This window comes from Pipistrellus hanaki (assembly GCF_964339955.1).
Source record: "Pipistrellus hanaki genome assembly, chromosome: 5".
NCBI classification, from domain to species: domain Eukaryota; kingdom Metazoa; phylum Chordata; class Mammalia; order Chiroptera; family Vespertilionidae; genus Pipistrellus; species Pipistrellus hanaki.
Window position 1 is genome coordinate 14,581,602 of NC_140507.1, and position 15,106 is coordinate 14,596,707.

A 15,106-nucleotide genomic window follows, 5' to 3' on the forward strand; every position below is an offset into this window, starting at 1 on the left:
TGCCCTGCCAAGAAGTGTGGTCATCCATTTTGTTTTGTAGTCACCAGAGAATAAGCTTGCATGTGAGTTTGTTTTTTTTTTTTTTTTTTTTTTTTAACTGTTTGCCAGATTGGAGTGGCCGGCTTCTTTTGTCATCTCTCTATGCCCCCCATTTATGAAAGTAGACTTTCAGTTTTGGGGTTTTGCTCTGAGTCTGTGTCTATGAGCACCAGGCCTGGTCCACATTCTCCTTTCTGAAATATTCTCCTGACATCATTCAATAAAATGCAGTCTGAGTCTTCGCTTCCTGTAGCATGAATGATGAAAAACAGTGATTCACATTCTGACTTAATCCTTGTTAATAGATAACTTGGCAATATAATTGAGGCTAGGGACTAACCATTGTGGCCACAGGGCAAGAAGAACCCTCTACTCACCAAAGGTCCTGTAGACGGTCATCTCAGAGCCCAAGGGTAAGTGCATCAGGACCATGGGAGGACTGGTCTTTGCTCTGGTGTTCCCCCCACTGAGCCTGGCTCTGGTTTCCTTCCTGTTTACTCCCTAATCTCTCTGAACATCGGGAGTCAATTTGGACTTTATGTATGGAAAAGGAGCTGGGGCTACTTCCAAGGGCAGCTTTGCCTGTTTGCCGTAAGTACAGAGCTCTTAGCAACCCTGAGCTAACAAAGACTTGAAGCCATTGTATGTGTTCTCCCATCCATAGCAGGGTAGGCACATGTGATACATGCAGTTAGGGTACAAGGAAAAGTTTCAATCTGAGAATTAAGACATGTCCCCATATCATCTGCTAAGGGAAAACCAAACAGTCCCTTTTTTTCTCTTCCTTTTAGGCTGATACCATCATGCTTCCTTGGGTAGTATTCCCAAGCCTCATACTACTTTGGGCAGGTAAGTGGATAGGTGGGCTGGGGTATGGAAGATTGGGCATGGGGGAGTGTAGGATGTGTGTGGGTGTGGGTGAGGAAGATGGATGTGCTTGGACTCTGTTGGAAGGTAATGGGTCAACTAGTGAGCAAAGAACAGGCTGAAATCTTACTCCAAAGAAATTTCTTAAATGATATTATATGAATCACAAAATCTAAGGCTAAATGTAACATTTTGTTATAACCTTCCATTTCTCTTTAAGAAAAACGGGGATGGGTAGGTAGTTGGATATATATGGACTTTTCACATTTTTGTAAGAAATAGTACTAGCATTTTCATGGTGTAGGAGGGGATGGAAAGGAGACAAGGGGATAGAATGGAAAAGAGACCAGTCTTTTATTTTTTCAGTTTTTGTGTGTGTTTTTAACAATGTGCAAATATATCTTCTAAAAATATGATATGGCCTGACCAGTATGGCTCTGTTGGTTGGGCATTTCCCCATGCACCAAAAGGTCTCTGGTTCAATTCCGATTCAGGGTACATGCCCGGGTTTCTGGCTGGATCCCAGGTAGGGGGCATATAGAAGATAGTCTATCAATGTCTTGCTCTCACATTAATGTTTCTCTTTCTCTCTCTCATTCTCTTTCTCCCTGTCCCTTATTTTCTCTCTAAAATCAATAAAAAAAATCTTTGAAAAAGCAAAAATAATATATGGTGTGTCCCAAAATATATATACAGACACTTTAATAGTCAATAACTCATTTTGAAAATAAAATGTATTGAAATAAAGTCTTTATAATTATTCAAATTATGTGTATACATTTTTGGGGACACCCTATATTTTAATCAAAACATTCTATGAGATAGAGACAATGTTAGGAATAGACACAACCTAAATTTAAAAATAATAACCACCAGATGTGATGTGATTATGGGGAAAAGTTCATTTAAATTATACTCCATACTAAATTTTTAAGTTAGCATGCTAGATTTGTAACCTTCAAATGTTGTGAGGCAAAATCAATTATAAAAATCCAGTGAAAAAATAGACTCTTATTTTACATAACAATCAGCATTTTATCTCAGAGCATTTCAAAACTCACAGTCCAAACCTAGCTGATTAGTTGGGTTATGTAAAGTACAGCATAGGAAATACAGTCAATAATCCTATCTAATAAAAGAGCAATATGCAAATTGACCATCACTCCAACACACAAGATGGTTGCACCAATGTGGACACAAGATGGCCACCACAATATGACCAGCAGGGGAGGGCAGTTGGGAGGGAACAAGCCAGTAGGGGAGGGTAGTTGTGAGTGATAAGGCCAGCAGGGGAGGGCAGTTAGGAGGGACCAGGCCTGCAAGAGAGGGCAGTTAGGGGTGACTAGGCCTGCAGGGGAGGGCAGTTAGGGGAAATCAGGCTGGTAGGGGAATGATTAGGGGGTGATCAGGCTGGCAGGCAGACGTGGTTAGGGGCAATCAGGAAGTTAGGCAGGCAAGCAGTTGGGAGCCAGCAGTCCTGGATTCTGAGAAGGGTGTCTGACTGCCCACTTAGGCCCCATCCTTCCCAAATGGGCAGTCGGACGTCCCTCGAGGGGTCCCAGATTGGAGAGGGTACAGGCTGGGCTGAGGGACACACCTTTCCGTGCATGAATTTCATGCACTGGGCCTCTAGTCCTATATAATAAAAGTCCAGCAACTGAACAATGGAATAATCAGAATGACCAGACCAACCAGTTGCTATGATGTGCAGTGACCCCCTGGGGGCAGAGGCTCAACACAGGGGCTTCCCCCTGGTGGTCAATGTACTCCCATAGTAGGAGTGCTGTTCAGCTGACCAGGATGAGTGGTGCTCTCACAGTGGGCCGATCCCCACAGGCTATGCACTCTCCACTACTAGTGCATGAATCTCATGCACAGCGCCCCTAGTATTTTAATAACTATGAATGGTCAAATGAGTACTAGACTTATTGGGGTGATCACTTCACAAGTTATATAAATGTCTAATCACTATTTTGTACACTGTCAACTAATATTGTATATCAATTATAATTTAAAAATAAAAAAATAAGATTAATTGATACATCTCAGATTTCATTCAAAGACCAAATTGACTGCATTTGACAATATATGTTTTAAAAATATTATATTTTTATTGATTTCAGAGTGAGAAAGGGAGTGGGAGAGAGATAGAGACATCAATGATGAGACAGAATTATTGATAGGATGCCTCCTGTATGCCCCCTCCTGGGGATTGAGCCTGCATTCTGGTCTGTACCCTGAGATGGAATTGATCTTTGACCTCCTGGTTCATAGATTGATGCTCAACCACCGAGCCACAGCTGGCTGGTGACAATATGGGGTTTTAATGCCACTAGCACTGGAAAGAGTTTGTGTTTTTTTTTAACAGAGAGGAAGAGAGAGGGATAGAGAGTTAGAAACATCAATGAGAGAGAAATATTGATCAGCTGTCTCTTGCACACCCCCTACTGGGGATGTGCCTGCAACCAAGGTACATGCCCTTGACCAGAATCGAACTTGAGAACCTTCCGTTCCCAGGCCAATGCTCTATCCACTGAGCCAAACCGGTTTTGGTTTTTAAGTGGCTTAATTTAGTACTTGATTGAATATTGTCCTATTCTTTGGGTTCACTATGGAAAATGGGCCTTGCTCAAGTGCCAGCTTTCATCTACTCATGAGAATGATTTCTACTTGGATTTTTTTGACCATCCTCAAGAGCATGATCAATCTTGGCTCTTCTGGAACCATTAGAAACCTATTTTCTAAAAATTGATTTCTGAAGAGTTTATTAGACTTCTGCCTATAAGGCAATGATACTTTATTATTTTTATATTTAAATTTTTTATTAAAGACATTGATTTGTTATTCTACTTACTTATGCATTCACTGGTTGATTCTCAGATGTGACCTAACTGGCAATCAAACCCACAACCTTGGCATATTGGGATGATATTCTAACTACCTGAGTTACCTGTCCAAGGCCCAACAATATTTTATTTATTTATTTAAAATATATCAATATTTTTTCATCAGTCTGGGTTTTGGGCTTGATCGCCAGTACTGATAGAATGTCATTTGGTTCAACATTTTGGAAATAAATTTGATAAAAATATTTCTTCTACTTGCCCTGGTAATTTCTATTTTAGAAATTTATCCTATTGGAAAACAATCTATACTAATAAAATGGTAATATGCTAATTAGACATCTTCCAGTCATCCAGTCCTCCTTCCAGACAGAGCCAAAGTGGTAGGGGCCGAACCAGAGGTGATTAGGGGCAATCAGGCCAGCATGGAAGAGCAGTTAGGGGTGATCAGGCCAGCAGGCAGAAGTGGTTAGGGATAATTATCCAGGCAGACAGAGGAGTAAGGGGCAATCAGGCAGGCAGGCACGTGAGCAGTTAGGAGCCAGTGGTCCCAGATTGGGAGAGGGATATCCCACTGCTGGTTTAGGCCCGATCCTGTACTGGGCCTACACTGGCAGTCAGACATTCCTTGAGGGGTCCTGGATTGGAGGGGATGCAGGGTGGGCTGAGGGAACTACCCCCATGCATGAATTTCATGCACAGGGCCTCTAGTCCTAAATAAATAAATAAGGTTAGCCCTAGCCAGTTTGGGTCAATGGATAGAGCATCAGCACATGGACTGAAAGGTCCCAGATTCAAATTTGGTCAAGGGCATGTACTTTGGGTGCAGGCTCGATCCCAGTCCTGATCAGGTCTCCTGCAGGAGGCAACCAGTCAATATGTCTCTCACAATGATGTTTCTCTCCCTTTGTCTCTCACCATTCCTTCCACTCTCTAAAAATCAATAGAAATATATCCTTGAGGGAGAATTAACAAACAAAAAAATTAAATTGAGTGCTATTTATAACTATTAATAAACCAAAATGCTGATAAAGATGTAAACAGTAAAACATAAAAACATTTTTATATTTAAGATTAAAGTCACATGATTACAAACAAAATAAACCATATCAAGAGAAGTAAGTGGGTGTAAATGTAAAATTCAAATATTGAGACCTCAGTTTTGTTTTTATTTGCAGATGTTGTAGTTTCTCAGACACACATGACTGGAGTGGTGGGACAGACTGTCACGCTACCCTGTAGCTACTCTACAGCTCATGAAATTGCACCCATGTGCTGGGGCCGAGGATCATGCCCTTTTTACAAATGCTCAGATTCAGTTGCATGGACTGATGGCTACCGTGTCACCTTTATGAAGGACAAGCGTTATAAGATGAATGGAATCATTTCCAGAGGGAATTTGTCTTTAACCATAGAGAATGCAGCCTTGTCTGACACTGGCATCTATTGTTGCCGTATTGAGTTCAGCGGATGGTTTAATGATTATAAAAAGAATATATTTTTAAAGATAAAGCCAGGTGAGTTTGTCTTTCTGTGATCACTTCATGTGCATGAACTGAGATGTTTACTGTTTGGAAATGATATCCTCTTTCTTTAAGAAAGAGAGAGGAGGTTTTGACAATCCTGTGTTGTTTTTTTTGTGTGTGTGTGTTTTTTTTAATAACTTTGGTAAAACAGAATTACTTACTTTGTAGAATGAAGTGTTAAAAGAATCTAGTCAAGAATGGAGATTAGAAAAAAAGAATGGAGACTAGAGGGCCTTCCCAGTCTGCAGACTATCTCTTAAAGCAGTGCTTCAAAAATACTGTTTAGCTCATGAAGAGGTATTCATGGCTCCATAGGGAGATGAGGTGAATATTTTTCTCAAACTGCCGTATTTTTCGGACCATAAGACGCACCGGACCATAAGACGCACCAGTTTTTAGAGAAGGGAAATGAAGAAAAAAAGATTCTGAAACAAATAGTGTCCTAAAATATTTTATGTGCATTAAAACCCAACATCACAGTCATAAACACATGTAATCAACCCTGTAAAGTAAACAGCAGCATTTAGAACCATTTTAGAGCCAGGCAAGCACACAGAGACCACACAGAGCCGGGCAAGTAAAAAAACTTTTTTTTTTTACAGTATATGTGTAGGCTATATTTGGACCATAAGACGCAGGGACTTTTCCCCCCGCACTTCTGGGGGAAAAAAAGTGCGTCTTATGGTCCGAAAAATACGGTAATTAAATGTAAACAACTGCACTTTTCCTCTGAGATGATGTCATTGAAAATTTATAAAATGAACTTAACATTTTAAACCTAACATGGAAATTTTCAAATGTATAAAGTAGACAATCTATACTAATAAAATGATAATATGCTAATTAGACTGGGAAACCTTCCAGAAGACCTTCTGGATGTTCTGGACAAAGCCATGGTGGTGGGGCCAAGGCAGAGATGGTTAGGGGCGAACAGGCCAGGAGGCGGAGGGAAGTTGGGGGTGAGCAGGCTAACATGGGGCAGTTGGAGGCCTAGCACAAAGCTTTTGTTCCCTGCTGCTTGATTAATCCTTACTTTCATGTTGATTTCTAGCTCCAACCACGGTTCCAGCACCACCTAAGGTCCTTACTTCTGCTCCTACAACTCCAGCGACCATGAAGAACCTCAAGACAGGTAAAGCCATTTGTTTCTGAGGCCAGAGGCCTTCTAGTAAGAGGATGGAAACTACCCAGGGCATGTGTTAAAATGTCCAATTCAAGGTAAAGGTCCTTAGGTGGCTCCAAGCAAGTGTTTCATAGGGTCTGTGAACCCTAATCTCATAGCCAGTTTTTGTAACTATAAGTATTTAGAGAATACGGAGACTCACTGTTTTTTTTTCTAAAGTATTTATTGTTGAAAGTGTCATAGATATTCCGTTTTGTTCCCCACAGCCCCCTTCTGGACTGTACCCGGTCCCCTCCCCACCCTATGCCTTTACCACACTATTGTCTGTGTCTTTGGATTATGCTTATACACATACAAGTTCTTTAGTTGATTTCTTCACATCTACCCACTCACTCCCAACTTCCTTCTGAGATTTTCTAGTCTGTTCCATGCTTTTAGGCCCATTGGATTTTTTTTTCTGGTCAGATTCTCAAAGGCATTCATTATTAGCCCAAACCCACCAGACCACTGATTTTTGATATCTAATGAGGATGGAGTGGATTTTGCCCAATGAGCACAGGTTTAAGAGGAAAATACAGGAAATGACAGAGAAAAATGGTCAAGTTAATGGCATTCAGTTCTCCCAAGGAGTTCTGAATAAGGACCCTTTACTTCACTCTGAAGTTAGACCCTCTACCTGAGAATAAGATTGCAGTGAAGTTAATATTCGCTCTGTCTCCTATGTCAGGAACCATGCTAAATACTTTGCAAATATTATATCACTGAATTCTTATGACAACCCTATGCACTGTAGGTATGATTCAGTCTTACTTTATAGGGTGCTATCAAGTAGGTACAGCACCAACATTAATAGTTGTCCTTTCAATCTTGTTGCATATACATTGTGTAAGCATTGAAGTAAACAAGTTTATTAGAAAAACTGGTTAGTTTTTCTCCTATTTATTATTCCTTATGTTTCTTTAAAAGCTGTTTTTGCATGCTTGCTTTCTCCTCCAGTTTATATTTAAATTGAAGGAAGAAAATTGGATTTTTTTCTTCCTAAAAGCCTCTGACTATACCTTAGAGCAGGGTCAGCAAACACTAGTCCAAAGCCATATTAGATTCAAATTAGGCCCACCAACTGCTTCATAAATAAAGTTTTATTGGAACAATCATATCCAATTATCTTTTCTATAGAAACCTTTACACTGATATAGTTGAGCAACTGCCTCTGAGATTATCCAGCCACCAGAACCTAAGCATTTATTCTCTGGCTCTCACAAAAGTTTGCTGACCTCTTCTTTAGATTAATCTCTTCCATGCAATAGACACAAATATTTGTTGAAAAACAGTTTTTCTTCTTCAAAGCAAAAATTAGCTCAATTCCAAATTAAACTAGATCTCTCCAAAGAAGAGCTTTCAAATAAATGGACTCCTCTTTTATAGTCAGTAGAGTTAGATTTAAGAAATCTTGTATCTGACCCAGTATCGCTCAGTGGTTGAGCATTGCCCTATGAATTAGGAGGTAATAGTTTGATTCTGGTCAGGACACATGCCCAGGTTACTGGCTCGATCTCCAATGTGGGGCCTGCTGGAGGCAGCTGATCAATGGTTCTCTCTCATCATTGATGTTTCTATGCCTCTTTTGTTCTCCCTTAGTTTCTGAAATCAATAAAAAATATATATATTTTAAAAATAAAGCTTATTGTAAAAGAAAAATAAGATGTTTGGTGAGAAAAAGTGCCACATATTTTAAATAAAAATTTAAAATATATTTTTTATATTGATTTTAGAGAGGAAGGGAGATGGATAGAGAGGTAGAAACATCAATGATGAAAGAGAATCATTGATTGGCTGCCTCCTGCACACACCCCACTAGGGTTCCAGCCTGCAACCCAGTCCTGTATCCTTGACCAGAATCGAACACGGGGCCCTTCTGTCCGCAAGCCAACACTCTAACCACTGAGCAAAAAAGGCTAGGGCAGGGCCACATTCTTGAATCAGGCTTTCATTGATTTGCTTCTGCTTTTGAGCCATGCATTGTTGTTTAGGCTTAATTCTAGCTTCAGCTCTTTCTCTGAGCAGTTGGAGACCTTCTGTAAGTGAGTTGAAATCTTACACCACCTCTAACTCTGCAAAGAGTCAAAGATATTACCTGTGGTCTAGTTCACCTTCACCCAAATGTATATTATATAAATCCTTCCCATGATCTTGCATCTGCTGGTGGGTCTAAGTTAATCCTCATCTGTGGTGCAGGCCACTTGAGAGGGTACCCTCAAATACCTGAATTTAATGCTACTTATTTGGTAAACATTTTGGATCTCGGAGCTGCTGTTTAACTAAGTCTTAGTCATTCACCACTGAGAAGACTAAGACAGGTCCAGACTCTAGGTATTTTCTGTACCTCACAGATGTTTATCTGATATGCATGGATGATCTTTTCACAATAATTCAGTTTTAATTCTGGATAACCATTTTCATCTTTGATTGTCCTGGAGTGCATGTTTTCCTTTGGCCAGATGGTTTTCAGATTTTAATTGAGAAAGGATAAGGACTCTGAGTTCAGGAGAGGTTGGTGCCCAGTTATGCCTGGGGACAGTCTCTCATTGGTTTAATTGATATAAAGGCACAGCACAAAGCTCTTGTTCCCTGCTGCTTGATTAATCCTTGCTTTTATGTTGATTTCTAGCGCCATCTAAGGTCACCAGTGTTCCAACTCCGCCTAAGGTCACCAGTGTTCCAACACCACCTAAGGTCACCAGTGTTCCAACATCACCTAAGGTCACCAGTGTTCCAACACCACCTAAGGTCACCAGTGTTCCAACACCACCTAAGGTCATCAGTGTTCCAACACCACCTAAGGTCATCAGTGTTCCAACTCCACCTAAGGTCACCAGTGTTCCAACATCACCTAAGGTCACCAGTGTTCCAACACCACCTAAGGTCACCAGTGTTCCAACTCCACCTAAGGTCACCAGTGTCCCAACACCACCTAAGGTCACCAGTGTTCCAACACCACCTAAGGTCACCAGTGTTCCAACTCCGCCTAAGGTCACCAGTGTTCCAACTCCGCCTAAGGTCACCAGTGTTCCAACACCACCTAAGGTCTCAACCTATGCTCCTACAACTCCAGCACCCACACGGAACCTTCAGACAGGTAAACTTATGTGTTTCTGAGGCTACAAGCTTTCTACTGAGTAGATGAAGACCACCAGAGTATGTGTTAAGGTGGAGTTGCCATCTATGCTAAAGGCTTTTCCCTGGGCTCCATAGGGCCTCATGTGACCTGTGAAACCTTGTCCCATATTACATGCATCTAATAGGTATCTTCAGAGTGAGGGGACCCATTTTAAAAAAATTGGATTCTCAAAGGATTTCTTCATTAGCCAAAAAGCCCAAGACTGGTGATATTGGACAACTAATGATATGTATTTGGTCCACTTGGTGTTGGTTTACGAGTAAAATTTAGGTTATTCCAGAGAAGAAGAGAAATCTGAGTGTTTTTCCTTTAGTTCTCTTTGGAAGGCAGCTATACTCACCACTATACCACCAAAGCTGCCCTTTAGTTCTCTTTGAAGTTGGACCCTTCATATAAGGATAACAAGCCCACCATTAGTTTTACCTATAATATTTTATTGAAAGAATCATTTCTAATCATTGTACCATCAGGTCTTTGGCTGCTTTCACATCGATAGAGTTGAACAATAGCTACTGAGACTATAGCCTCCAAGCCCTAACACTTGCCTCTGGCCATTTACAGAAGGTTTGCTGACCTGTGCTTTAGATTAATGCCTTGCATGTAATAGATGTGACAAATATTTGTTGATTTATGTTTTTTTCACTTCATGGCAAAAATTGGCTTGATTCCAAATTAAACTGTATCTCTCCAAAGAAGAGCTTTTATCTCACCATTGGCCTCCTCTGCAAAGGTTCTTGTTTTTCTAGTTAGTAGAGATTCAAGGAAACTTCTCGTGGGATGCAGAGGTGCCTGGTGAGAAAAAAAGTACACATTGTTGATCAGGCATTAATTGATGGCCTTTTCTGCCAGGCACTGTATTTGTGCTTAATTCCACTGCTACCTCTCTCTCTCTGGGTAGCTCTGAGGCCTTCTGTAACTGCTTTGAAATCCTAGATCTGCTCTGTCATGGAAAGAGCCCAAGTTATTACCTTTTTCATCTCTTAGTTGGAAAGGAATTATTGGTGGTTTAATTCACCTTTCAACCAAGTGTATAATGTATAAGTGGTCCCTGTGATCTAGCATATACTTGTGGTGTGAGTTAATTTAGGGTGCAGGACTACTGGGAGGGTATCCTCAGGACTACTGAAATGAATGCTATTTATTGAGTAAACATTCTGGGCCTGAAACTACTATTTAAATCTTAGACATTCACCAGAGAGAGGACAAAGTCATGTCCTGGCCTTAGACACTTTCACCATCTCACCAATGTGTAGAAGGATATGTAAATCTGATACACATGGCTGGTGTCTTCCAAGTGCTTCAGTGCATGATCTGAGTAACCTTTTTCACATCTGAATCTCCTAGAATCTATACTTTTCAATGCACCTGTTTCTGCTTTGAAAGCTGGTCCTCAATCCCAGCCCTGTCAGATTCTAGTAGACTAAGGATAGAGACTCTGAGCTCAGGGGACATTAGTGCCCAATTCTGTAGGGGACAGTCTCTCATTGGATGTTTGTGTGTGTGTGCAGGCCCAGCACAAAGCTCTCATTCTCTGCTGCTTGATTAATGCTTGCTTTCATGATGATTTCTAGCTCCACCTAAGATCACCATAGGCCCAACATCACCTATGGTCTCCATGTCTGCTTCTACAAAGCCCACCACTAGTTTTATCTCCACAAAGCCAGCAGGCGGGTGGCAGAAATTCAAGACAGATAAACTGATATGTTTTTCAGCCCTTGTTTTTATTTTATTTTATTTTATTTTATTTTATATTTTTATTGATTTCAGAGAGGAAGGGAGAGGGAGAGAGAGATAGAAAATCAATGTTGAGAGAGAATTATTGGTTGGCTGCCTCCTATACACCTCCTATTGGGGATAGAGCACAAAACCTGGCGGTGGGCCCTTGACCAGAATTGAACCTGGGACCCTTCACTCTGCAGGCTGACACTTTATTCTCTGAGTCAAACTGGCTAGAGCCAGCCCTTGGCCTTCTAATGAGAGGATGTAGATTACCAAGGCATGTGTTAAGGCAGAGTTACAATCTAAGGTATGAATTCTTTCTTAGTTTCTAAATATGGGCCTCACAATATCTTTGAATGTCTGTTCCATATATATGCACTTTTAAAAAAAAAACCTATAAGTAGTTTTAGAGTGAGGGAACCTTTTTTTTTTTTTTTTTTTTTTTAAACAAATGAGATTCTCAAAGGGATTTTTTTATTACCCCAAATCTCAGACATCTTGGACTTCTAATGCAGATGGTGAGGATTTGGCCTAATGGAGCACAGGTTTATGAGGAAAGTCTAGATTATGCTAGGAAGTAGAGATAGGCTAATGAGAGTCTATCCTCATGTTCTAGACATTTTCCCCACCTCACGCATGTTTATGAAGATACATCTGATATGCATGGTCTTCAGAGTGCTTCAGTGTAAATTACAGGTTTCCCTTTTCACCTGTGAAACCCCTGGGAAATACACTTTCTCATATAGCTGATTTCTTTTTTTCAGTGTGACTTCAAGCCTTCCTCTGTCAGAGTGTATTTGAGCAAGGACAGGAACTCTGAGCTCAGGGGAGATGAGTGCCCAATTCTGGAGGTGGACATAGTCTCTCATTGGTTTTGTTGAGTTCATGCCCAGCATAAAGCTCTTGTTTTTTTCTTCTGGATTTATACTTGCTTTCATGTGGATTTCTAGCTGGACCTGAGCTCACCAGAGTTCCAAGATCACCTAGGGTCTCCTCCTCTGCTATAGCACCAGTTCATCTGCAGAATAGCCCAAGAAAGAAAGTGATGTGTTTTTGAGCCCAGAGGCCATACAATGAGAGGAGGTAGACCACCCAGGCTATTATCATTAGGTGGAAGTATAATCTAGGATTAATGTTCTTCCCTGGGTTAGAAATGTGAGCTTCATAGTAGCTGACAGTCCTCATTCCAGATTTCTTGTTTTCTTTGTAAAGCTAAGTATTTCCAGAGTGAAGAGAACCCATAGTTTCTTTTAAATCAGATTCTCCAGGGGAATAATTATTAGTCCCCAAGCCCCCAGACCATTTCTCTTTGATATCTAATGAGATTGGTGTGGACTTGGCTCAGTTGAGCACAGATCCACAAGGAACTTGAAGTGGAGATTCTTTATTCACTGTGAAGTCAGAGTCTCATCTGGAAGGTAAGATTCATCAAGATGATCATTTCCTATATTCTGTGTGACAGTATTCATTCTAAGTTTTTTTCTCTCTCAATATAAACGTTAATTTACTTATTATTTTAAATTACAGTTGATATACAATATATTAGTTTTAGCCGAAACCGGTTTGGCTCAGTGGTAGAGTGTCGGTCTGCGGACTGAAAGGTCCCAGGTTCGATTCTGGTCAAGGGCATGTACATTGGTTGTGGGCACATCCCCGGTAGGGGGTGTGCAGGAGGCAGCTGGTCGATGTTTCTCTCTCATCGACGTTTCTAGCTCTCTATCCCTCTCCCTTCCTTTCTGTAAGAAAAATCAATAAAATATATTTAAAGAAAACCAAAAAAACAATTTATTAGTTTTAGATGTACAACCCCATGATTAGATATTTATATAAGTAATAAAGTGATTGCCCTGATAAATTGAGAATCCATGAGACATCATATGTAGTTATTATACTATAATTGACTATATTACTTGTGCTGTATTTTACATCCCCCTGACTATTTATGAAACTGCCAATTTGTACTTCTAAATCCCTTGACCTTTTTCACCCATGCCCCTAACCCATTTTCCATCTGATAAGTTCTTTAGAAGTATATTACTTGATATTTATGACAGCCCTACCCATTGTAGATGTGATTCAATTCTCTTTAATATTTGTTGAAACCCAGGCACAGCGTTTAATTTCATTCTTGAAAGGCATATGGGTAGGAAGTGGTTGTATCAGGATTCAGTCTCCATTAGTTTGAATTTGGGACTTTGGTTATAAGTACTGGCTGGTGTTCCTACCATGAAGCCTGAAGTTATATTAGGATGAATATGTCCTGATCTGACACCCTCACTGAAAAAGCCCTTTATATAATACCCTGTCTTTTTATGTCATTCAGTGACTGTTTTGCTTCTAGCATTCTTTACTTTAGTATTCAGCATAAAAATTTAAAAAAATGCTGTTTATACTGATGACAAAGTTAATATCTGATTTTAGGATTTTAAAATTTAGGCTACATGCTTCACACTTCCAAGTTTCTGATAATTAAGAGTTTAGATGCAATACAAATAGAGAATAATTTGATGTATGGGTGGGGAAATAGGTTGGCCTCCTGAGGACAAGTTCAGGTTCAAACCTTCTATTTTTAAGAATAAAAAGATAACACTTAGTGAAGATTCTCAAAGCCTTTCAAACTCTTTGACTCCTTGAGGTGATCTGGATTCTGAAGAGTAACAGAAATGTCTCAACCCCTTAGCCAGTGAAATCTGATGAACATTGATTTTCCTTAACTCCCATTGAGCCTTGTGTATATTTAAACCAGGAGCAATCTGAAGCATTTGGGTGATGAGCTGAGTTTGGAAGAGAAGGCTTCAGGTTAGAACTCAGATTTTAGAGCCATAAAAGTATATTAGAAAAATAGCTTTGGCCAAAACCGGTTTGGCTCAGTGGATAGAGCATCAGTCTGCGGACTGAAAGGTCCCAGGTTCGATTCCGGTCAGGGGCATGTGCGTTGATTGCGGGCACGTCCCCGGTAGGGGGTGTGCAAGAGGCAGCTGGTCGATGTTTCTAGCTCTCTATCCCTCTCCCTTCCTCTCTGTAAAAAATCAATAAAATATATTTAAAAAAAGAAAAAAAAAGAAAAATAGCTTTGTTCCAGGCAGCTGAGCATATTAGAAAATCTGTTGACTTTCTTAATATTGATTTAGCTTCTTTATACTTATATAGTTTGACATAGTGTATGTCTGTAAAAGTGTGAGGATTAGTGAACTTGGTTTAATGAACATACATAAGTTTTTCTTTTTTTACTTCATTTAAAGCAGAGATTCAGAAGAAAAGATCTGTATGACTTCCTGAGGAATATTAATTGGTTATTAATTGAATTGAGCCTTCTTTTTATGCTGATAATTTCATAAGGGGTTTGAGTCTAGAGTTGAGCTTTACAGTACAGAAAGGAGGTGAGCACTGGAGCTAATTCAATTCAGAGACATTTACTTTTACATCCACTTCCTGTCTGTCCTCAGCACATGTTCGTTTCCTAAAATATGCATGAAATGGTTGGATGTAAGATTATAGGAGAAAGGGAGCAAAGAAAGATGCCCACAAAAAATCAAACTCAGGGGAGAAATTAAGGTAAAAGAGGCTTTTTGCAGAGACCTATATTGGTTAGATTGATCATCTGACTTTCTTGTACTGTCCTGTTCTTTGTTCCTAAAGAGAGTCACATCCTGTTATAGGGTTCAGTATTGGAGGAAAATATGAAATGGGTTCAGAAGATAAGGAAGGGTGATGTAGAAATGTGAAGGCGGTGGTGGGAAAGAGGAAACAGGAAGACTGATGAAAGGCAAAAGGAAAGCCCAGGTTTGAGAATTCTTGCCCAGCCCATTCC

At 40.1% G+C, this 15,106-nt stretch overlaps 1 protein-coding gene across 1 annotated transcript in view; it reads left to right on the forward strand.

Annotated features, from left to right (window-relative positions):
• The first annotated feature begins 389 nt into the window (after positions 1 to 389).
• Positions 390 to 15,106, forward strand: part of LOC311622960 (uncharacterized protein) — a 72,864-nt gene continuing 58,147 nt past the window's right edge. The window contains exons 1-5 of the mRNA XM_084884487.1: positions 390 to 452; positions 831 to 888; positions 4,928 to 5,266; positions 6,327 to 6,407; positions 9,067 to 9,534. Coding sequence (XP_084740613.1) covers positions 843 to 888; positions 4,928 to 5,266; positions 6,327 to 6,407; positions 9,067 to 9,534 — 934 coding nt within the window. The 5' untranslated portion in view covers positions 390 to 452; positions 831 to 842. The remainder of the gene's footprint in view (positions 453 to 830; positions 889 to 4,927; positions 5,267 to 6,326; positions 6,408 to 9,066; positions 9,535 to 15,106) is intronic.